The following is a 23,960-nucleotide window of genomic DNA, read 5'->3' as shown; positions in this document are numbered from 1 at the left end:
GAGAGTGAAGATGTTGTACTGCTGTGTCGGCAGATGAACAAGATCAAGACCATTAATGGGCTGCTGTACCGGGTCACTGAGGACAAGCAAAAGCAACTGATCCTCCCACGTGTTCTCAGGAATGATGTCCTTGTAGCATGTCATGGCCAGGCTGAGCATCAAGGGTCTAACAAAACCCTTGGATTGGTGAGGAGTAGATGTTACTGGCCCAAGATGACTGAACATGTTACTTCTTGGTGTATCCAATGTGACCGTTGTGTTAAAGCTAAAATGGGTCCTAGAATTAAAGAGCCGCTGCGGAGCATGATCGCTACCAGGCCGAACGAGATGTTGGCAATCGATTTCACCATCCTTGAGAAGGATACAACTGGTCGAGAAAATGTTTTGGTGATGACTAACGTTTTCTCCAAATATACACAGGCAGTAGCCACCAGGAACCAAACCGCAGAGACAACAGCCAAAGTACTGGTGAGAGAATGGTTCACCAAGTTTGAAGTTCCCCAGCGTGTACACTCTGATCAAGGCAGAAACTTCGAATCATCACTAATTCGTTCCCTATGTTCCATGTACCAAGTAAAGAAAACAAGAAGTACTCCTTATCACCCTGAAGGAAATGGGCAGGTGGAGAGGTTCAATCGTACTCTCCATGACCTGTTGAGAACTCTACATGCAAACCACAAACGGAGATGGTCCGAACATCTACCAGAAGTGCTGTATGCATACAATGCTGCGGAACACCCGTCGACAGGATTCTCGCCTTTCTACATTATGTTTGGCAGAGAACCAAAACTTCCAGTGGACTTCCTGCTCAATGCCAACTCTGACAACTCTGATGATGACAGTCCAACTAATGAAAGGTTACTAAATCACGCTGAAAACATGAGGATGGCATACCAGAAAGCAGGGGAGCGTATGACCAGTGAAGCTGCCAAGAGAAAGGTTAGATATGACAGGGATGCACAGGAAAAACCTTTGGCATTGCAAACCAGAGTGTACCTCCGGTCTCATCCTCAAGGACGGCACAAAATTCAAGACCAATGGAGCCCTGTCATATACAAGATTATTGGAAGACCTGGGGGTAAAGCTAACTACACCATACAGCTTGTCGACAATACTGGTGAAGAGAAAACTGTTCATCGACGAGAGATAAAGCCGTGTCCCATCGTTTACCAGGAGCCTGAGGTTTCCCCGACTGATGATGACTGCTCTCCACCACACCGTCCTTCCACCAACTCAGACAGTAGCACCAGTGACAGTGACTATAATGACCAACCACGAGACGAAGCATGAGATCTGGTAGAGGAAGACACAGAAACCTATACCATGAGCCACGAAGTGTCCAAACTAACTTCTTAGAGACAGACCCGACTGAGAGTCTAGACAGGCGACTGCAGTCTATCCATGATAGGTCAAAACAAATTTTGGACGCAGTTGCATCCCTTACCTAAAATAGTCTTCTACTCCTAACACATTCTAAAATATGTGTTTCTATAAGTTCCCTTATCTATTAATTCTCCAAAATCAGTTCTGAAAAGTTTTAGTTTCAGTTCAAAGTTGTTACTAGTAAAAGTTATTACTAGTAAAAATTCAGTAGAAAATTCCAGAGGATTTCTGCCTTCCAATCTTTAGCTACCAGCGTTGATATTGTAAATAGCCAGTCAACTTTACTTGAGCTGAAAATATTTTAGAATACTCTCAGTTGTTGCTGTTTTTATTAACCTTTTCTCTTTTTCAGTGATTGCTGTTACTTTCTGAAGTGCCTCTTCCAGAGAAGTGTGTCCTAAGTCATTAGTAGTTGTTTTCTGGTACCTCTACTACAATACTTTAAGGAAAGTTTTAACAGTTGTATTTCATGTTATGTATGATTTTCACTGAATGTTTGTATTCACTCTTAAGGTTGTTTAGTAATAGTTTGGGGACAAACTTAGTTATAGCAGGGGAGTGTGAGGGAATCTGTGCGTTCCATGGCAAGTAGCCATGAGTTATTTCCGGCTCGAACAAAGGGTCCTTGTGTGTTACGCAATATAGCCAGCTGGGAATAGTTCAGTTAGCGTGCACACTATATATTTCAAGACGAATCAACAAGCACGAATAGTTTATCGAAAGTTTGAGTTCTAAGTAATAAATGAGCATGTGATGCACTTGGACAATCACATTGTTGACACTTGGAGGTAAATATATCTTTCTTTAACCTGTTAAGTTCTTGTAGCACTGGAGTGATTCAGTGATCGTATATTTTACTTAATATTATCGACCGTTTTCGTATCGGTAAGGCTTGGCTAGGGTACGCTATCCTACTGTACAGATTATGCCGGGATAGGGAAGCCCTATTCTAACGTTATGTTGAGTAGACATACTGTGGGTTACATATACTTATATTAAACTTGTTTTATTGAAGATGTATCTTAATAAATAATCTACAGGTTTTACTTAAGGGTTGATTTCACATTCATATTTTAAAGGAATGTATTATAGAGATTATAGAGATAATTCTAGGAGCCAGTTACGTAAGAGGCTCACATACACGAGGTTGAGATTATGTTCTGGGAGAGTGCCCTCTGTTTCAGCCAAGATGGCGCCGCCCATGTAACGTTAAATTTATAGTATTTTATATGTATACAGAATGAGGTTCATAACATGTAGTTACCTAACGTAACATAACAGCATAGCCTCACCATGTGCATCTATATTTTTAAGTGCTTTTTCTATATTATCAGTATTCTTTCTCTTTATTTTACTTTTAACCATTAAGACTTTAGAGATATTTTCTCTTATCATATTTAAGGTCATGACTACCCACTTAAAGGGATAGTACAGTTACAGCCTTAAAGTGATAGTATGCACAATAGTTAAGATATTTTCCTTCCCTTTACCAAATTCAATGGTTTGTATTAATTTCGCCATGCACTATCCGAGCTAGTATTGTTTTACTAAAATGTTATAACTGAAAGCAGTATATATGTTTGGTAGTTAAGCCGTATATGGACAATACCCTTTTGTTTAGTATTAAGTTGTTGTTATTGACAGACGTGTCAGGGACTTAATAGTCGCAGCTACTTCTACTATGTATTGTTTTACGTTGGATTAATACCACTGCTAGTTAAGTCAAAGATGTCATAACGATGTCCGTGCATGTACACCTTTTAGGCCTTGGTCTTAGGTGACGTTAATATTTTACCTCTAGAGTGCGTATATACCGTATAGTAATTTTTCCTGTTTTTCACTTTTCCTTACTTCTTCTCTTTGCAGTGTGTCAGGGGGTTTCTCTTGAGTCTTACCCACTGCCCTCTTGATTTTACCAATTATATCTAATTTCATGTTTAAATACATGGTGCCACCAGACCATTGGTGAAACACAAAATCCGTTGTTATTTCTGTCTACTACATCCTCACAATTATATTATCATTACCATTGTAACGACCTCCCAAAAATGATAACCAATAAGGTGGCGTAATAACACGGCAAATAATTGTTTGTAATTGGCATGCGATGTAATAACCGATGTATACCTATATGGTATGCACATTAACATGTTGGAAGCACAGAGAGCGCGCGAAAAAGTTTGGTTATATATTTCGGTTAAGTCGTTATAGCCCTCCCTCCACCCTATATTTTTCGGTCAAGTCGGCATAACCCCCCCCCCCCCCTCCACCATTGGGCTCCTACGCCTATGGTCAGAAGTACTTACGTACCACTCTGGTCGCCATAACATGTCTCTGTTGAGAAAAATACACCTCGTCTTTTGAAAAAATGGGTTAAATCAAATTCAATTTCAAAGACGTACACATGATTAGGCATTTTGCCGTACAACGCAAAGAGCCATGAAATTTGTTCAAGGCTTTACTGCTTAAATACACACGGCGATACACTGTGTCAGTATTCTTACTAGTGCAATTTCTATGCATACACCAAATATACAATTAAAGAAACAATAAATAACAATTCCAGGACGCTTCCTTTAATCTTTACATTCCAACGAATAAACATCTGTTTCTAAAGCACATGCAATCCTGCCGTATACAGTGATCTACGTACGTACACATTGTATTACTATTGTAACATTCAGTGTGTACGTTTAGTGTGTCATTCATTCCCTGCGACATACAACTGGATTTACGTCTTTTAGGCGAGAATATCGTTTGTGGTTTGCTGATGTTATTAAAATAGCTGAAAGTAGGTGAAATTAACGAGAACGCTGTAAGCCTTACCTTACGCATACGAGTGCATTATAAGTCATTTTGAAAGGGAGATTATCAGCAACGGTAACATTGTTTCTGTTTTATCACTAGGGGTTGTAATATAGCTTCGATTCCTAACTCTACCGTATGGACGTCAATCAGGCATAGGCTAGGCCAACTTCCTTCAAATACATCCACGGTTAAATGAGTAGAGTTTTTGTTTCAGAATGATACAGTAGGCCTAACTGAATTTAAAATGTCGTTATGATTTTGATTTAATCCGAGAAGCCTTTATTGATGTTACTCGCTCTACTAAATACTGTGACATATTACAGTAAAGTAACGATGATGTATATTAGATCACTGTAAGGCTGGAAAGCGTGAATGGGTGCTGGCTGATTGATAACAGATAAAGTAGCACCAACAAAGTACCAAGTAAGGGAAATATGAGATAAATATTTAAAATAGGCCAACTTACAATCATTCTAAGCGTTATTTAAAATGATTTCAAAGTAGTTTTACAATTTGCTGAAATCGTCACTCTTTGCTTAAACATTCTTTTGGTTACTCATAGTTGGCTAATTATTCTAATCATAATTTCTGATTTGGTCGCTTAAAGTCTATCAATAAGCCAATCTGATGGGAGGGGATTTCTAAACAGTATCTCTCTGACTGACTATTTTTTCGAAGTACTAGACTAAGCTAATAATCTTGTGAATAGTATATTTTTAATTACAAGTAATTAGGCCATTATAGCCACATCTCACTAGCTAGTGTTCAATGTAGAATATACATTATGGTATGTATGGAACTGCATCTGTGTCTCCCGGGAACGGAAGTCCATTGTCGCGGGCAACTGACGGCAGAAAGTGTCCAACATCGGATTGATTGGCGAATGTAATACATAAATGTAGTAATAGGCAAAAAGGGGAAATAAATTATTCACTGAAAGAATAACGAGGGGGAGATGGCTAAATTATTTATTTCCGAGCCAACCTTAAAACGATTGTAAAAATATATTTGTTATCATCATTTTTGGGGGGGTTTTCATTTTAATGAATAAAAACATGTAATCACTCAACATATTTGATGCATACAATGTGATATTGTGAATGTTGCAAAATTGGTTACAAAGTAAAGGTAATAGTTAACGTCGTTACTATCAGATACAGCATTTCAACTAGATTTTAAATGATAAACTGCAGCTATCGTGAAGAGAAGTCGATTGTAGCGGGCTATTCACGGCAGGAACGTTGTCTGGTCTCGGCTGGTTTGTCTGTAATAATACATACATGTACCACCTGGATCAACTATAATAACTGCGGAACGAACAACATTTGAGCAGGGTCTTAATCATTTAATCTGGATAAAAATGATATGATTTAAACCATAAAATGTTCTTCATATTATTCCGTAAATTGATAAAAAAAACATTATAACATTTTTGTTTGGTCAAATACAGTTCATATCTAGCGTGGATACAGTGTTAGGCGTTCATATGTTTCTGCATTAAATGGAATGAAACGTGCATACGAAAACATAACTGTCAATTTTGTTTTTTAAAGTTATCAGTTAATTGTGAAGTTCATTATGTGAAAACTTAGATAATTTATGTAATGCAAATCATTTATGTATATATTTCTTGTTTATTAACATGTATAGTCGTTCGTTGATTATTTGGTCATTTGTTTGATACATGTTAAATCCTTGCTATATGCTTACTGTACATGTGTCTAATATTAAGGAAACACAAGTTAACTGTGATCTTTCTTTCCTATTCTTCAGATTCCTATACTTCATCTTTACCTACAATGGTCCTTCAGTGGATTTGACGGTGAAGATATCAGACTTGAGTCCGGTCTTTGTTTATCAAGCCTATCATCAGTACAGAAGATACACGTCAATGTAGGAGGAACTGAAGAACTTAGCGAGGAAGACGTGATCGGATTAATAAACTATGGCATAAAGTCACTAAAATTCAAGGCACTATGGTAAGTGGTAAATCACCTTACATGCCTTTCGTGGGGTTGGGGAGGGGGGGGGGAGTCAGAGGGTTAACGCTAGAAGTACATATTTTTTATAAGACTTGTTGCAGGGTCTCGTGCATTCATATTCTACACCAGTTGAGTTTATCGAAATCATATTTAAAACAAGGTGCAGTTTGTAGTGTTACGCTACTTTAAAGGAATTTTAAATTGGGAAATACCTTAAAATTTGAATTTGCTACTCAGCACTTTACAATAGTTACTTTGCAGTTAACATCAAGTTGTAAGTTGTTTTTTTCATGTGTGAGGGTATGGTGTATCTGTCTGGGATGGAGAATTTTCATTTTATTAAGTTTAATAAGGCTTGACCTTAGAAGTTAAAACCAAAGTCAAAGGGAAACCACAAACAAACAAAGATAAAATGAGCAAATTCAAACAAACAAAACATTATGTGCTGTATCATATAGTTATGCTAAAATGTGTTAAATATCAAAAACACAAAATAGGACATTATTTTTGGACGACTTTCTTGTTGATGGATGAGAGGGTAAAGGGATGCGTTGTTTTAGTTAAATTCATTTTAGATGAGCGTCAATGGTTTCAGTGATAGTTATTCGGTACTTGGTCTAGATACCTGTGTTTTGTAAAAGTAAAATAGTCAGGGTCGCCTATGAATCTGTACTTCACAGCACTGTGGGATTATTTTAATATTCTTGGAATGATGCATAAAGTTGGAATGTTGGTATTATAATATTTTGTAAGTTTATGCAAGATATTTTAACTTTTTGAGTACTATCACATGTTTGTTTTTATTAATCGTCACCAAAAGTGGGCCGATGCATCCACACCTTCTAAACACCTCGCTTCACAACAGAAAGGAAGAAAATCAATCCATTCATATCCAGCTCACCGTTGCCGTGATGGCACAAGATATTCTTTGATTTCATAACATGTTAAATGTATTTGGGCCATTCTCGGTCACGTGTGTGACGAAAAATTGGGAGATCTGCACTTTACCACTAAGTAACTACTTTTAGGTAAAGAAAGTTGGGTTGATTGAAGTACTTAAGTATGCACTAGGGGACTCTTTTACAAAACCATATACCTTAGCCAAAATCAGAACATTCATGTGCTGGCAGAGGAAATATAAAGGTCGGTCACGTGTGTGACGTGAAATGAAACTGGCTCTTTTGCACAAAAAAAATTGGCAAATTCCTCAGTTTGTAACAGGGCTGGATAAACCTAAATTCTCATATTACTACCTTAATGTGTTTCCATTCTAATAAGACAATTCACCTAAATATTTCACTTCTAAAATTAGCATACTAATACTACTACATAAGCTAAAAAAAGCCGGTCACGTGTGTGACATTCTGAATTTTCATTCCATAGTATGCAATTTTGCAGTGCAAATGTTGACTCTAGTAATGACCACAGAACAGCACTGATGTTGATATTCCATAGGAATTACCTTAAATCAGTTTTACTGCCATGATTTTTTTGGTCACGTGTGTGACATTGTTGGGTCACGTGTGTGACATTCTGCATGTTCATGGATGCTGCAATTTCATTGGATGAAGCTTCCCTCATTTACATATAACACTAGTCATGCCATACACACATGACATAACAACAGTCCAAGTCCACAGTGCTGCTGCAATTTCATTGGATGGAGCTTTTTCATTTGCATATTACACTGTTGTCAGGCCACACACACACACATAACAAACAAGTCTGCTATATTTAGTCCATATTTAGTCCATTTAGTTTTGTTGAATGCTCAACTTGAGGCTTCATTGTCACACACGTGACCATAAATGTCACACACGTGACGATCGGTCACGTGTGTGATGACTAATTACAGGCTATAATTAATCGTAGGAATAATTATTTGACTGGATATTTTGCAGAACTAACACTCTTTACCTAGAACGGTTGCATATCAAGTGTGGACATCATAAGGCACATCAGTTACTTTTTATGAAAACGTTTGCGTTATTTTTGTCACGTGTGTGACATCAAAATTATGCTAATTAGCACCCACTATTAACGAAGAATTGAAGATCAGGAATCTCTGCTTTAGGAATGAAATAAATTAACTCATGTATAGCTGCCTCCATGTGATAGTTGATAACTGAAATATTATTTCTAGATACTCATGTAGAAAAAAACAAATTTACAGTTAAAACTACAAATTTTGGCTAAAACTTACAATAATGCAAATTTATGCAAATTAGTATGTTATGGTCGTCATTTCAATGAAAAAATATGAAACAGAAAACTTGAGGTATCCCTATAAAACAAATTATAAAACATTTGCTCCTGAAGAACACTTTAGTTTTTTCATGCCAGTTTCATTTTCCACAGAATGGCCAATTTATTACTGTAACTTAATTCTTGTATATCCCTTTGAAGGCTTGGTAACTGTAAACTGCCGTCTTCGATCAAGCCAGATATCATTCCAGAAGAAGCAAGTTCAAGGAATGTTAAAGGTCAGGTATTATATTAGCCTTATTAATCATTTAGATCATTCATTTTGGAACAAAGCTTTTCACTTTATTGCGCATGAAGTTGCAAAGGTTGGGTAAGAAGGGCAAAATTATAATTTTATTTTGCTACCTTTATGCAGAGGTATCTTACGATTCGTGATCTAAGCTGTTATAAACAGACCTAGAATATTACAACTTTAGTCACAAGTTTGTCAAAACATACCAGTCCTTAAAGACTCGATTGGCTAAAATCAAGGTCCCAATGACAACAAACATCAGTTATTGTACAGTCTATTGAGAGCAGTCCTATTAAAACCCGTAATATGGGGCTTATGTTACAGAGATAATACCGACTTTGACAGACAATTGTTAATCGACTCACCCTGTGTTTTTGTTCTTAATGTCTACTAGAAGAAAAATACATTTGCTTTTTGTTTCTACCGGTAATCGGCAATAGAAGGCAACAGCCCTAAGATCTCCATGAAAGTGGAAGGGTCAGTTTTCTTAAACATTCTCTCGCCTTTGAAACACAAACCTGAAACTGAATTCAAAGAAGTAAATCCATCGACGGTCAGTTAACTAAATGTTTGTGTTTGTGTTAACTCATAAACACTAATAATAGTAAATTACTCTCCTTAGATACTAAAAAAAAAATAATTATTTGAATAAAAATAAGGACTGTGCGCTAGAGGTATTAGCCTAGGGAACACTGAGAACACTTTATTGAAAGGATTCACCACCCTCCCCCCCCCTGCCCACGTTCTTTGTCATCAGTTGATGTAATTCAGTGTGAGTTATTTATCACACACATCATTGGTTTAATTTTGTTGACGAGATAGTACCGTACATTTCCATTGTATATAACTGTTAGCAAATGCAGCTTATGGAAATGAAATATGGAATACTATACAAATAATGAATGGTTATGAGTGCAATAGTGCACATATTTGAAATATTTGCACTATTGCACGAATGGAAACCATTCATTATTTGTTTTATACAACACCTTCAAATTTGGATATAATTGGATGTAAAATGCACTGATGCAACAGATTGTTTTGAACAGACAGGTTTCTCTGCTCTTACCATTGAAAAAAGTGCTATCAAAAGAGTATAACGCATGGTTCTATTTCATAGCGTGCAATAGAGCCGATTTTGCATGCAATCGACGAGCAATTGACCAATCAAATGGCCGGAATAAAATTAAGTGTTGTATAATAAGCAATTTTTAAATTACACATCACATATGTTCTATGTATAATTATCTTTTTTATTAATTTAGTTGTATTCATATATTCTTGTACAGTTATATCATCAGGTGAAGCCTGTTATCTTGATTTCAAATCTGGTAAATGGAGCAAGGTTGGTAATATTTGTTACTTTTATATTTAATATTTGTATTCTGTGCATTTAATAGTAATATGTACTGTAAAGTGGAATTAGGGTGGGTGGGGAGAAGGTGCGGCCAATTATCTAAGTAAAGCCATCATCCTATAGGGGTTCTCGATGTATATTGTCTCCCGGTATGGAATATTCCGCAGGCAGAAAATGTGATTCTCACAGGAAGGACAAAACTATTCCATATTTCTCATTCCCGAGATCTTGCTCGATACTCTATAGTAGATATGGTTGTGTGAAGGTGATTTATTTCTTACCAGATAAACCATTTTTACTTTTATACATATATCACATAATTATTGAAATATGCAATGACCTTATGGCACATGTGCTTCAAACTGTTTTCTGTAATTTCTAGCTTAAATTCGTTTTTAAATTTACGTTTGATTCAATCTGAATGCTCCAGTAGCTGACATTATACCTGGGACATAGCTAGACCTTTGAAAGAAGGGGAGGGGGAGGGACGCAGAATTTTAAAACCGGCATTTCTAACAAAGGGAGCATTCTTTCACTTAACGGAGCGCCATGATGTACAAAGAAAAATGTTTGCCCAAAATGCCTCTCTCATTACAGGAATAAACAATAATAAGAGTATTGCACTACGTAGATTGAGAAGGGTCGCTTAGCTTCCTTCTAGCAGCAAAGAGGGATTTAATGATATTTCCTGCTTTTATATACATTTTATTTACGGGGTACTAAAAGGGGGGAGAGAGCGCTCCCATTTCCCCTCCCCCCTCCCCTCGGGCAACGTCGCTGCATTTTTTCCATTTTAAACATGGTATCAGATTGGTGTGTTTATATTACAGAAAAGGTTCATAATATTTGCAAGCAATCAACTTTAAGCAGCGAAATGTTGAGGTTTGTTTAAATGTCTGCTGAATTAATTAATCTATTAATCTTCTCTATTAACACAAAATATCATTGTCTCCTTAACGTCTCAAGTTTGCATTAATATTATTCCACTTAATAATTACTGTTTATTCTTTCAATAGCCTGATGACATCCGGACTATTGCAGAGATGTGTTCAGGTGATTTGTCCATCAAGAGAGACATCAGTGAGTCTGTACAGAGGTCAGTCATAGAGATCCTGGTGGATGCATCCAATCATGACGTAAGTAAAACATAAAGGCATATATTGAATAAATACATCAATACAAGTTTATTTATTTTATGAATTCAAACTTACAATATGACCATACATACAAACAATTAATATTAATACACTAATAAACTACTGAGCCTATTGAGTCTAGAAAAATAAACAACAAAGAGTTGTTACAATATTTCAGTAACTTGTTAACTGAGACATTTACTTTGCAACTAAACACTAGTTTGTGTCAATGATTATTTAAAAGCGTAGCAGACACAACAGCAATGTAACACAAAATAATACCAGACACGTAATTTGAGATTCAAAACTTGAAACGTTGGGATATAGGCCCATTAAAGTTAATGACAAAACTTATTTATTAAATTTGATAATATCAGCATTAATCAGAAAAATAACTAACAACTTCACTATTCATGCACCTCCATAGATGTTGACTATGGTAATTCATGTAACTATCCTTCCATTTTTAATATCTAATTTCAATCCATAATATTTGTTTTCTTAATATAAATCCTTCCTAAAGCCTATTTAGCTTCTGTTTCTCTAATAATCTAGAAACATATATCAATCCTGTAAACAAACATGATGATATTAATTATATTAATTATTTTCCTTTCTTCAGATTCCCATACACTGTGTGAATCTAGTCTTGTCCTTTAGTGAGATTGATGAAGATGGGAACATTATCCTCTCCTCTGGTCTCTCTCTACCAATCCTAACATCAATTGAGGAGTTGTTCATACAGACAGATAATGGAAGTGAAATGAATGAACATGAAGTTAATGGAATATTAAACTATGTACAACACTCTCAAAGATTCAAGAAACTGTAGTAAGTATAATTAATAAATATGTAGATATATGTCTATTAAATATAACATTGTGTAATACAACTATAGATAGTAATGATGAATACAGTAATAACTGGTGAGTGAGTTTTTAAAATATTTAGTTAAATGAATTAAACTTAACAAAATACAATGCTACTAATTACGATATGAAAATCAGTATACTGCTTTTTAAATTCCTTGCCCGAAGGCTCAATAAATCTATGCGATGGTGATTGCGTGTGTGTGTGTGTGTATGTATGTGACGCCCTTGGCTCGTAAACACAATAACTCAACAATGGCATGTTGGATTGAAGTCATGCTTGGTACATATATGTGCCATACAGAGTAGAAGAACCCTAGTGATTTTGGTGCTCATCTCATGAATAATAATGAGGTCACTGGGTCAAACATGAAAATCTCTAAATACTAATTTTTACAATAAGCCCACTGGCTTTTGTTTTAGAAATTCAAGAATAAAATACATTAATTAAAGTAAAGTTATTGAGATAAAAATTATGAATAAATACAAGAGATTGAAATTCAATTACTGTTGTGGATAAAAGATATTATTGACAAAATGATTTATTGAATGTTATAAGGCATTTATTTAATTCGTTATATAGAATTGTTTGTAGACAAAGGAAATAACATTTGTTTTTAATTTAGACAAATAATTGATCATCAATGTTTGAAAAGATAAATCAGATAAAATGAGAGATAGTGAGAGGTGGAGACACCTTATGTATTAGGTTAAACGAAATAAATTAATAAATTAAACCAAGAAAGAAAATAAGAGACTAAAAATAAACCAGCAAAGATCAAATACACTTGACTGCCCGGTTTTAAAACTTCTTCAAAACTGGCAAAAACAAAGATAGAATATTACAAATCCATGAACGAAATAAAAATTGCTTACTTGTTTAACTTATTATCTTTAGATGGTTTGGCAAAAACAAATGTTTTTTTTTTTTCTATTTGAAGAAAGAAATAATAGTTGTCAATGCATATTAAAAATTAGGGCCCTATTTCATCTCAAATTCACCAAACAAATCATAGCAACATAAAAAGACATCTTAAAAATAGATTACCTTTGTTATGAAGCCCTTTTTGGTTCCTTGCTTTAGCAAAAGGAACCTATGCAGTCAGGTTGGCGTGTGTGTGTGTGTGTATGTGTGTGTGTGTGTGTGTGCGTCTGTGACACTTGCTTGGGTACGCTCTATCTCAATAAGGGAATGATGGATTGAGGCCAAAATTGGACTATAGATCCGCCATATGGAGAAGGTGTGCCCTATTGTTTTTGGTGCTCACAAAGGTCACCAAAGGTCAGTTATGGTCCAAAAACCGAAAATATTAAAACTGCAATAACTCCCAGTGCCAATGTGCGACAAGGTTGATATTTTGGGACAAGTTGTGAACTGGTTAGGGGAACATTTTCAAACTTAACGGTCATGTGATCCAAGGTCACCAAAGGTCAATTAATGATAAAAAACTAGTATTTTTGGGACAACTTGAGAACAAATTGTCCGTTAGGGTTGGGAGTTGCTTCAATGTAATCCAATTGCCGACCCGCATCTGGGTGACCCTTGACCTCAATTTGACCTCTGGTGACCTTTTCGTGTTTTGGGGATTTTTAAAGTTTCGATGCTATTTTCAGATGTTAAAGGTACCTTCTGATCATAAATGTCAATGGGTTGACCCCCATTTGACCTTCGTGTGCAAAGTTATTTGAGGTCAAAGTTAATTTTCACACATTTAATGCAATAACTCCCAGTGCCAAGGTGTGACAAGGTTGATTTTTTTTGGACAAGTTGCAAATGGTATAGGGGAATATTTTCAAACTTAACGGTCATGTGATCCAAGGTCACCAAAGGTCAGCTAATGTTAAAAAAGTAGTATTATGGGGGGAGAAAATGGGCAAAGAAAAAATGTTTGAAATTTTTATAGTTTGATGCTACATTCACGTCTCACCAATCAAAAATGTCAACATGTTGACCTCAGGGTGACCTTTGTGTTTTAAGTTACATACAAGTTCAAAGTTAATTTTTTGACATTTAATGCAATTAAATCTCAATGCCAAGGTGTGACATGGTTGATATTTTGGGACAAGTTGTGAATGGGGTGGTGGAACATTTTGAAGCTTAAAGGTCATGTCATCTGAGGTCACCATTGTTATCATATCTGTTGACACGCTTGTAGGTGTCTTATATTTCTTACACTTTCGACGCCATATTTAGATCTCAAAAGTGCCTTTTGATAAAAAAAATCCAATCACATTTTGTGATCACAAAAGTGTTGGCTGTAGTGTTGGTTACTTTATGGGAACATGTAGGACCACAAGTACTTGGACTTTTTCAGCCCAATCTTGCTTGATAATATTACATATACCCCAAGCAAGGAACCACAGTGCCCTTGGGCTCTTGTTCATCTTAATCTGTTAACATCAACCCCACACACCCCTTTGCGTTATACAACAACCCTATTTAGCACGGCATTCCCCTTCACCCTGTAACTGCTCCCTCACAGTTTTTTTTTGTCCCACTCACACCTTTATACATCCGTACCTCTCATACCAGAACCAGTTTCCTCAACCCATACGCACCCCTCTAACCTTAACCTGCTCACCTTATGGTGGGTCTAAACTCCTTGGCCGATGATAAATGAACGATTCTTGTAACTTAGTTGTTTAGAATATTACCCATGTATTTTATCACAACGCTGCTTCAACGGGGTTTTTTTTCAACCCTGCTCATACCTCTGCCCTCGCCCCTCGCTCTCATCCCTCTTACCCCTCTCTCCCCCTCCCCTCTCCCTCCCCTTCTCAACATGTACTTTGTTCTGCAAATTCTCCCTGCTCCCATCCATATTCCTTGCACAGACGTACACTATCTATGTCGCCATTTTCCATATATACACCGTGTTGTATATATGACCGTGTACTGTAACGCTTTCCGCTTCTGTAGTGTGGTGAAGTACCCAGTTGGCAAGTAAGGAAGGGTGGTATAGAGAGAGACTCGAGGACACCGTTGAATAAAATACACTAACAGTGCATTACGATCTTTGAAAGTATAATTATATATACAATGTACTTGTCGTACATCTTCCGTAAAGTAATAAACAAATAATATATATAGAAAATAATACAATAAAACCTAAACACAATACAAGGGTGGCGTACATTAACTAGCCCTAATATGTAGGCTCCCTAGCACCGCAGCTAACTATAGGCGCTACGTCAAGGACAACGCAGCGCAGGCACAACGCAGCTTAACTATAGGTACTGCGTCAAGGGTGACACAGCGTAAGGACAACGCAGCGCAGCTAACGATGCGATTCGTCAGCCCGAGAACCCTACGCTGCGACGACCTTGCGCAGGCACAAGCAGTTACGCAGCGCAGCTGCAGAGTGCATAACTCGATCCTCTGCAGAAGCCAGAAATAATCTAAGTCCCTAAAACAACGTACAAATTCGTTTGATCAAATGCATTTCCAGGAGCCCTTTTGGGGCGTCTGGCGGGCCCTTTGCAGCAGAAAATGTGTCTGGCATGGGCCATTCAGTACTATGTGGCATTCATGCATTATGTTGACATTGGTTTCAAGTGGTACCTCGTTCGTTTGATCAGATGCATTTTTGGGCCCCCTTTAGCCGGCCCCATGTGCCACATGCAGCAGAGGGACCACGGCAGACATCCACTTTTGGATATACTGGGTTTTTTCCACAAATGTTCCAATACTCAGATATTGGTACCTCGTTCATTTGATCAAAGTGCACTGGGCTGCCGGGCTATAATGCGAACACCTGTACAAAGTACATATTCTGTTATATCTCTTAGTTACCCTGAATACATCAAACACATGTACCGCTGAAGGTCACCTTGACAATCGGTAAACCTGTACCTCTCTTTTTTACAACAATGTTAGCCAAGAACTAACAATTCAGTTTTCTTTCATTTAAATATTTAAACAGAGAAACCCATCTTGTTTAATTGTTCATGTGATTCTTCTACATATATTTAAACACTCAACAGGACTCTATCTTAGGTCATTAATTTATACAAAATGATTACTCCGATGTTTGGAGTTTCTTTGGCTTTTGATTTTAACTGTTCATCAAGGAACAACACAATAAATTTTACGTTTGAAACCGAAATTGTGTGCACGATTTACGCAATGACCCACTGATTTTGTTGGCAACCAACCCTCTTGGAGTCATATATTGTTGAAATGTAGTTTTCTTATTGAGAGTTAATTGTTTTTCAGATTTTAATCTCTTGTAAATGCCTCTAGACTTTTTAGGGAAATGAAATTTCAAAAGAAAAAGAAACAACCTTTTGTCAATACTTCTCTTATTTTCACTTATATTTGGCCTAATTTACGCCATATGTTGAATTAAAAATAGGCGTGCTTTGCCATAATATACATCTTAATATATGTCTGAAGAAGTAACTGCACTCTACTCATGAATACGTATCTGTATTCTAAAATGCATTCTCAAATCAGCATAGCTTACAAAACATTTACAAAAATACAAGCATTATTATACTTAGACATGGAAACTTTTATATCGCAACAAACCTACTGGAAGTTCTACCCCCTCACCCCCCCCCCCCCAACTTGCGACTTCTTATTGAACTATATGTTTGCTTTTATAGAGACCCTTTATGTAATGTTTGTTGCTCGCCCGTCCACATTTATTATACCGAGTTGTATAGACATATCTGGGCTCTGTGCTTTAAATAGTTCAATGTAGATATTATGATTTGTAGGCGTTTAATGTAGACGATGATACAGGCTACAAGTTACATACTTCAATGTTACGTAACAGGGTAGGATATGATTGGTGTTTGAGAGAGTAATTAAAATTGCATTCTGAAAAACTGTAGGTAGCATTTTAACTACTAAGACAGTTGAGCAAAATGATTTAATCATCATTCATAAACTTAGTACTTCACTTATAACCTGCTAAAGAAAATTGATAAAAAAATCCTGCATATTTAATGCAACTTGACTTAACAATCAGACTGATATTTGCATTGAGATGAATAAACTTAAAACTGTAGAATTATAGAGTGATGCTGAGGGCAAACATAACACCCATATATTAAAATATTAAAATATTTCGTTTAACTTGAGAGAATTATACTTATCTTTATCAATGATAATTACAAACTTGATTTTCATGTTTAATTATTAACGTGTCTATTAATAATGTTATAGAAAGGTTATGTTGTCATGAGAACATTTTAAATTTAATTATTCCTCTATAACATGTCTCCTCTCAAATCGTACATTTGACCGTCTACCTAACATGGTAAATTTAGTAGCATTTAGCACAGCGCCCCCGCCGACCCACTTCCGGGTCATCACCCAGTTCCTCTATGTGTCCTTCCGTCTCCTGACGTAGAACCTTGTACAAGAGGAAGATTACTTTTCTGCATAGGTTCATTATATGTAAGGCAACAGACAGATCACGTGATGACGGACGGAATTACTTATTCATCATCCATTAATTAAAGGTCCGGTTGGGGTGTAGGGGTATATATGTTCACAGTACTAGAACAGGTTACAATACACGAATATTACATCCATGTTTGAAGTTTGAGTTTCCGATCGATGATAGCTAGTTAAATCGTTAGCGTTGATCTCGATAAAAGCTTCTTTCATGTTAATAACCTCATGAATATATCATGTTATATTCATAATGTTAGTACAGTGACTTCAAAAATGAAAACTGTCGAGGAACATAGAGGCTAAGTATAATAATCAACCTTGGTAAACAATACATATTATTTGAACAGATATTACTTTTACAAATATTGTAAGCTTTGTCTTTGGTCTTGTTCAGAGGAAATGACACTTCCCTTCATATGTACGTAGCAGAATTAACATGTAGAGACTTCTATATTGTTTATGATTATTGGTCTCAAACTTGAGAGGTTATTAATTAATCTATGTATTGAATAATACACAGGAATATTTCTTGATCCATTGGGGGGGGGGGGCAGGGGGGATGGTTGTAATCATGACTATTAGCTGAAGTTTGTTACTGTGTTACTGTATTTTATGATTTGTTGTCTTTTCTGTGATTTCAGTCTAAGTGATTGTCTGCTGCCTTCATCTATACCTATTGGACCATCTTTATCCGCATTGAAATCTCGAGATGTTACAGGTGTGGTATATTTTACATATTGATCAATCATTTTATATTGGCGTTTTAAAAGTTCTAGAAGTGAAAGCATCTGTACTGTTAGTAGATAACATACATAAATGTGTGACGTATTTACCTGTACGACAAAGGAGAGGGTCAACGTGATTTCATCAAATATGGAAAGTTAAACACTAATACCATGTAAGGCTACTTACATAGGTAAATGTAAAATGAAGTAAGATTGACAAAAAAGGGATAATCATTAATACTTTGCGAATCCAGCGAAGAATACTAGTTGTGGTTCAGTATGCATGGTACAGTACCTTGTTTACACGTGTCATCATGTCTTGTGTATAGGTGATGCTCTTAGAATTAAAAAATCACATAACTATGTAATTGATTTGAAAATGGATTATGATAAGTGGGTTGCTTCTGGAATATTTGTGATATTCCTTTTTGATTGAGCCATTTTTTTTTTTGTAAATCACTAATCTCCTCTTGATGTGTTTTGGACGCTTGCAAAATACAAGAAATACAAACAATTTTGCAAAAACATTATTATTTACCTGAAGTATTTGCAAATTCCCAAAGTCGTATATAAGAAACAACTAGATCTCTTACAAGTTATCATCCTCTCCCAAGCGGATAATAAAATCACAAACACAGTCGATTTGTGTTATTTTTCTTTACAAAATATGTTTCTAATCAGTGTATATGAGATATAACTAAGGGTTATAGCAACTATTCTGCTTTGTTCACACTGCCATGGTTGAATTTGAGAGTTACTTATGTATGTTTTATAGGGATCATAAAACGACCATGGTCAGATGTGTGATGCACACATGTGCAATCCATTTCTTAGAAAAAAAATCATCCATATTTCGTAAAGTCACGATCGCGGTTAATCAAGTTCTTTAGTTTACGAGCTGAATAGCCAGGGTAAAATTATTTCGATTATTACAAATTAATTCAAATATATGATTAAACACCCCAGTTTTGAAGACTAAAATGAAAGGGAGTGATATTAGTCGGAAAGATTCACTAAATCAATGCTTTGGAAATACTCTACTTTCAATGCATCTTTTGAAGGCATTCATATTATATATATATAAGTGTATTTTCGTAGTAAAGGAGATAGTAACAGCAAATTTCAGTTGACATTTCTTGTTTACGAGTATAAATCAAGACCGGCTTAGTCTCAAGGCTATGACGTCACTCTTAAATGTTAGATTTATGCACCAGGTTCCATTAGAAGCTCACATATGTTTACCATTTGGATTGATTAATGTCAGCCAGTCAATAATACTTGAATATTGTTTCATTCATCGTATACAAAATATACTATTGTATTCTCTCAGTGGTCTGGATTCCTGACACCAATAAGCTGTATCAATCATATCTGCTGGATCAAGAATCTGGTGGTTGGCTGGTAAGTGCCACGTATTTAGTAGACCTGTAGTATTTGGGAAGACATCAGTGATTTAAGTCACTAACAAAAGGAATATAAAAATAAAAAAGTTCGAGTCATAATGTGTTATAATGGTAATAAACGTTTCTTGAGAAGACTTTTATCCTAACGTGCAGGGACGTACTCAATGAGATGGAGACAGCAGTAAGGTATAAGTAAAGTCAATGACCACACTGTACGGACATTCCAGATTTAATAATAGTAAAGGAGTTTTACTCCCGATCGACCTCACGTGTATCCTGAGAGAGATCCTCGGGGGATAATTATGTTTTTGTCTTTATGTTCTTTCTTTTTTTGTTGGGGGGAGTGAGGAGTGTCAGTTGTCTATGTTGAGCCTGCAGGGAATGGCTGGTACGTGTTATGAGTGTTAGCTCAGTGGTTAACGCCGGTGCCTTTCAATCATAAGGTCCCCAGTTCGAGCCGCTCCAAGATTAATGTGTGTCGTCCAGTTACAGAGTTGTTGACAATTCATAATCATGGACGTTAAATATGAATGTAAGAGACTGACTTCGGTCAGCATGCAACTTTGATAAGCAAGCCAATGAGGCTTCTTCGCGAGTTCCTGCTTGCAGGAGGATCTAAAAGACATACAAAACATACACACATACCTGAAGTATTGTTATAATTCAGTGATGTAGGGATGTAGTAAATAAGTACCACTCAATATACATGAATCAGTAGATTAAAGGGATGAATATAGAAAACGAATATATACATTGTAGTAAGTAGAAATATAAAGCAAGTATAAGTAGTCACTAAACACAACTAAATACACACTCAGTGAATTAAAGGGATGTCAATATATATGAATCAGTAGATTAAAGGGATGAATATAGTAAATACATGTAGTAAGTAGTAAATATAGATTCCAACCATTAATATCTGGATTAATATCTGGAAATAACAAGTTTACCACTAGAACAGGTCGAACCAGCGGCTTATAACTCAAAGGGTACTTTTGCAAATCTCGGCCTAGCTATAAACTCCTTCTTTCTGTTCCATTGCTATAATTTACCAGTCAGTGTTCCCCTAGTTAAGTTGCCTGTATGTTTAATAAACCAAATGATGTTTTACAGCAATACAGGAAAGATATGTTATTTATCGTTTAAGAAACAAAGATTCATATTTATAGAAGTTAAATAATATCAGCTGTTCCTATCAACTTTTACCTCATTTTGGATTCCGCTATTTTATTAAAATCTACAACTTTAAACAAATCATAGTGATAACCACCAAGCAATGTATTAAGATGCGTGAGCTGATGTGAAACATGTTCCTCAGTAAGAATTAATCTTATTAATCAAGATAAAGAAAAATGTTTGTTGGAATGATATCCCCGTCTATGTTATATCATAAAATCGTTAAGCCTATAATTTGAATTATTGTTTCTTCTTCATTGTCTACAGGAGCAATGATCATGATAGATGAATTCACGGCACACGGGTTATTGAAGACAACCTCAGTTCTGATTCTCCTCTCACTGAAAATATCCTCGGTCTCTGGAAAGACACATGAGAGTCACATGTGGATGACGTCAATAAAAGCATAACAAAAAGGAAGCTGTAACAATCGGTGTCATGATTGTAAATAGTTGGAAGGTCGAAAGAACGTTAAACTATCGTGATAATTGCAGCTTTTGTTATCTGTCTCTAGAAATACTCTCTCTGTGATAAGCAGAACGTTCTAACATGGCTTACATAGGAATGTTAAAAAAACGTGATTACTTACCGTCATTGAGGATTCAGTATGATTAACCGACAGAGCTGCTGGAACATCAAATAATGTACAATGCATTATAGCTACTTTCGGTTACTGTAAATAGAATAACTACTTATGTACATTTATGTAATAATATGTCAATATTGTTAATTTGCTTGGCTTTACTTGAAGGCTACGGTTTATATTTTTAGTCTGAAGTATGAGCCAAGTGTATAGTCTTATGAGGTTCATGTAGTAATTGTCTTGTTATGACATTAAATATTGATCATTCAAATCTTACTACAAAACTCAGCGATATCATTTTTAATGTTTGATCGTGTTTCTTGAAATTACGTAATCGGGAGGAATAGCCCGAGTGGGGAATGGTACATTCAATGTTAACAGGTTTTAGGTGGGTGATGGTAGCAGGAGTGAGTTGCAATGTCAAGTAAGGACAATTGAAGAGAGTGTCCTTGCTATGACTAGCTTATTTTTTTTTAAATATGACTACTTGCCCATTAACACTATTCATGAGGGTTTCGAGGGGGAGGGTAAGGGTAAGGGAGGTGTGAACTAGTTGTGTTTTCAAGTTGTGTTTGTGTTTTCAAGTTAGAATGTTAAAGAAAGAAAAATGTTCTAAATTATGGCAGGAATTGGAATAGTTTTATCAAGAACACAATACCATTAAAGAGAGGCTTATAGGATGTATGAAGGTAGAGTTAAGAGGTAAATAAGTGATGTATGTCCAGTAAAGAAAGCATACAATACTGTAAATATGACAAGCTGACTTAATGAATATGACTACTTATCAATGTTACACATGTAGGGTTTGGGGTAAAGAAGGGGTACCGGTGGAATTGTAAGTTTAATATCAAACAAAGTAAATGGCTTTGATATGACAGACGTTAAGTATTCAATCGTGAAAACTATCAGTCGGAAGTTATATGTTATGTTATGTTATTTTACACAACATTTTTCCCACAATATTATTATTGTTATTAAGGAAAGTTTCATAATATCATATGATCTATTTGAGGGAAGAAATTAGTTATTGAAACTACTGACATCGAAATCACTGATGCTGGTTATTGGGTGACAATAACATAGTTTCGGTTATACAGAACATATTAAGGCTTGACGATCTTTTCCAAATTAAAATTCTGCAGATGAAATATCGGAAGTTTTAGAGCTGTTAAATATAATACATGTACACGTCTCTTGACACGTTACTTATATTGAAGATAGATTTGATTAAATACAATATAGTTACGTTACGTCTCAAGATTTCAATTCAGTTTACTAGAGTGAGAGGGAGACAGCTGTAGGGTACAATAAATGTCAATGAACAAACTGCAAGGACATTTCAGATTAAAGAAATGTAGTAGATAAATATCAGTAAACAAATAACGGATTTATTAAAGTGATGTCTATAACAAATTACTACACTAAACATATAATGGATGGATTTAAGTGATGTAGTAAACCAATGTATAAGTAAACATAATATGTGGATTGAGGTGAGTTGTAAAGAAATACTGGATATGCAATCATTGGATTAAAGGGATGTATATATTAAAAAAATAAACAGTGGGGTAAGTATTAAAAATAAAAGAAGTTAATGTAGTAACGAAACACAACTAATATACAATCAGTGGATTAAAGTATCACTAAATATGCGTTCATTTGATTAGTATGATCTACGTAGTAAATAAATACAATCTAGTAATTAATAAACATAAAAGTAAATAGGTTTGTTCAAAGTAAATAACAATAACAGAATATGATGATTATCATGACATTGTTCTCTATGGTAGCAGTAACGTACATGTTAAGCTTATTTTAGATTGTAACGATACAATCTACTGTGACACATAGACAAAACCAACCATCCATAAAATTGGAGACAATAAACACAATTGAGCACGTAACGAAACAGGTAAAAAGACAAAGATAACAAATCTAAGCACGGATGATGCGGTTTAGTTAATATATAGAAAGAAACTCTAACGATCCAATCACTCGGTTAAAGTGAATTTAATTTAGTAAGCATGAATATGGAAATGTACAGGTAGTGATTTAACATAGTTAATTCTACTAAAGAAATAAACTGCAGAAATAAAAGGGCATATAGTCAGAACGATATTAGAAGCTTTTACCTCGGGGGGTGGGGGAGATAAATGACATTTCATATATGTATACTTAATACAAGTAAATCAAATCATAGGAAACTGACTTGTAAATGTTATACAAGGATCAAATAATCTTAAGTCTAGAACAGTATCAAACCAGTGATCGCTGAATTACAAGCCAGTGATCTAACAAATGAACTACCCAGCACTTAACTATATAGGTATTGCCACCAACTATAGTTGGGGTCCCATTCAGAAGCAAAACCTCCGTGTAATTACACTAACGCAATAAATACCATACTTTTAAAAACCGTCAATGTAGAAAACAGATGTTATTTATCATTTCAGAAACGAAGATTAATTATCATAGAGGTTAAATTAACAACAGTTTTGTTCCTTTCAATATTAATTCATCTTGGATCCCACAATTATTTGTATATAACTGTTAATGTAATATTATTGTAATGCTTAGGGTACTAATCGGCCTATAACGAATTCTTCAATAGATTAATATGCGTGAACTGATTTG

General features: G+C 35.4%; 1 protein-coding gene across 5 annotated transcripts in view; it reads left to right on the top strand.

Moving 5' to 3' along the window:
• The window catches only part of LOC139983700 (uncharacterized), a 91,120-nt gene that overhangs the window by 65,094 nt on the left and 2,066 nt on the right, over positions 1-23,960 (top strand). For 2 of the 5 annotated variants that reach the window (XM_071997435.1, XM_071997434.1), the window contains exons 10-16: positions 5,965-6,170; positions 8,580-8,656; positions 9,960-10,015; positions 11,044-11,163; positions 11,786-11,994; positions 18,081-18,157; positions 19,495-19,565. In XM_071997435.1, the coding sequence (XP_071853536.1) occupies positions 5,965-6,170; positions 8,580-8,656; positions 9,960-10,015; positions 11,044-11,163; positions 11,786-11,994; positions 18,081-18,157; positions 19,495-19,565 (816 nt within the window). Of the gene's footprint in view, positions 1-5,964; positions 6,171-8,579; positions 8,662-9,959; positions 10,016-11,043; positions 11,164-11,785; positions 11,995-18,080; positions 18,158-19,494; positions 19,566-21,010; positions 23,957-23,960 lie in introns of those variants that run through there. The other 3 variants (XM_071997436.1, XM_071997437.1, XM_071997438.1) reach the window with 3 other exon arrangements.

The sequence above is a fragment of the Apostichopus japonicus genome, chromosome 16 (assembly GCF_037975245.1).
Source record: "Apostichopus japonicus isolate 1M-3 chromosome 16, ASM3797524v1, whole genome shotgun sequence".
In the NCBI taxonomy this organism is placed as follows: Eukaryota; Metazoa; Echinodermata; class Holothuroidea; order Aspidochirotida; family Stichopodidae; genus Apostichopus; species Apostichopus japonicus.
Note: the sequence above shows the minus strand (reverse complement) of the source record. Positions and strands in the feature narration are given on the sequence as shown.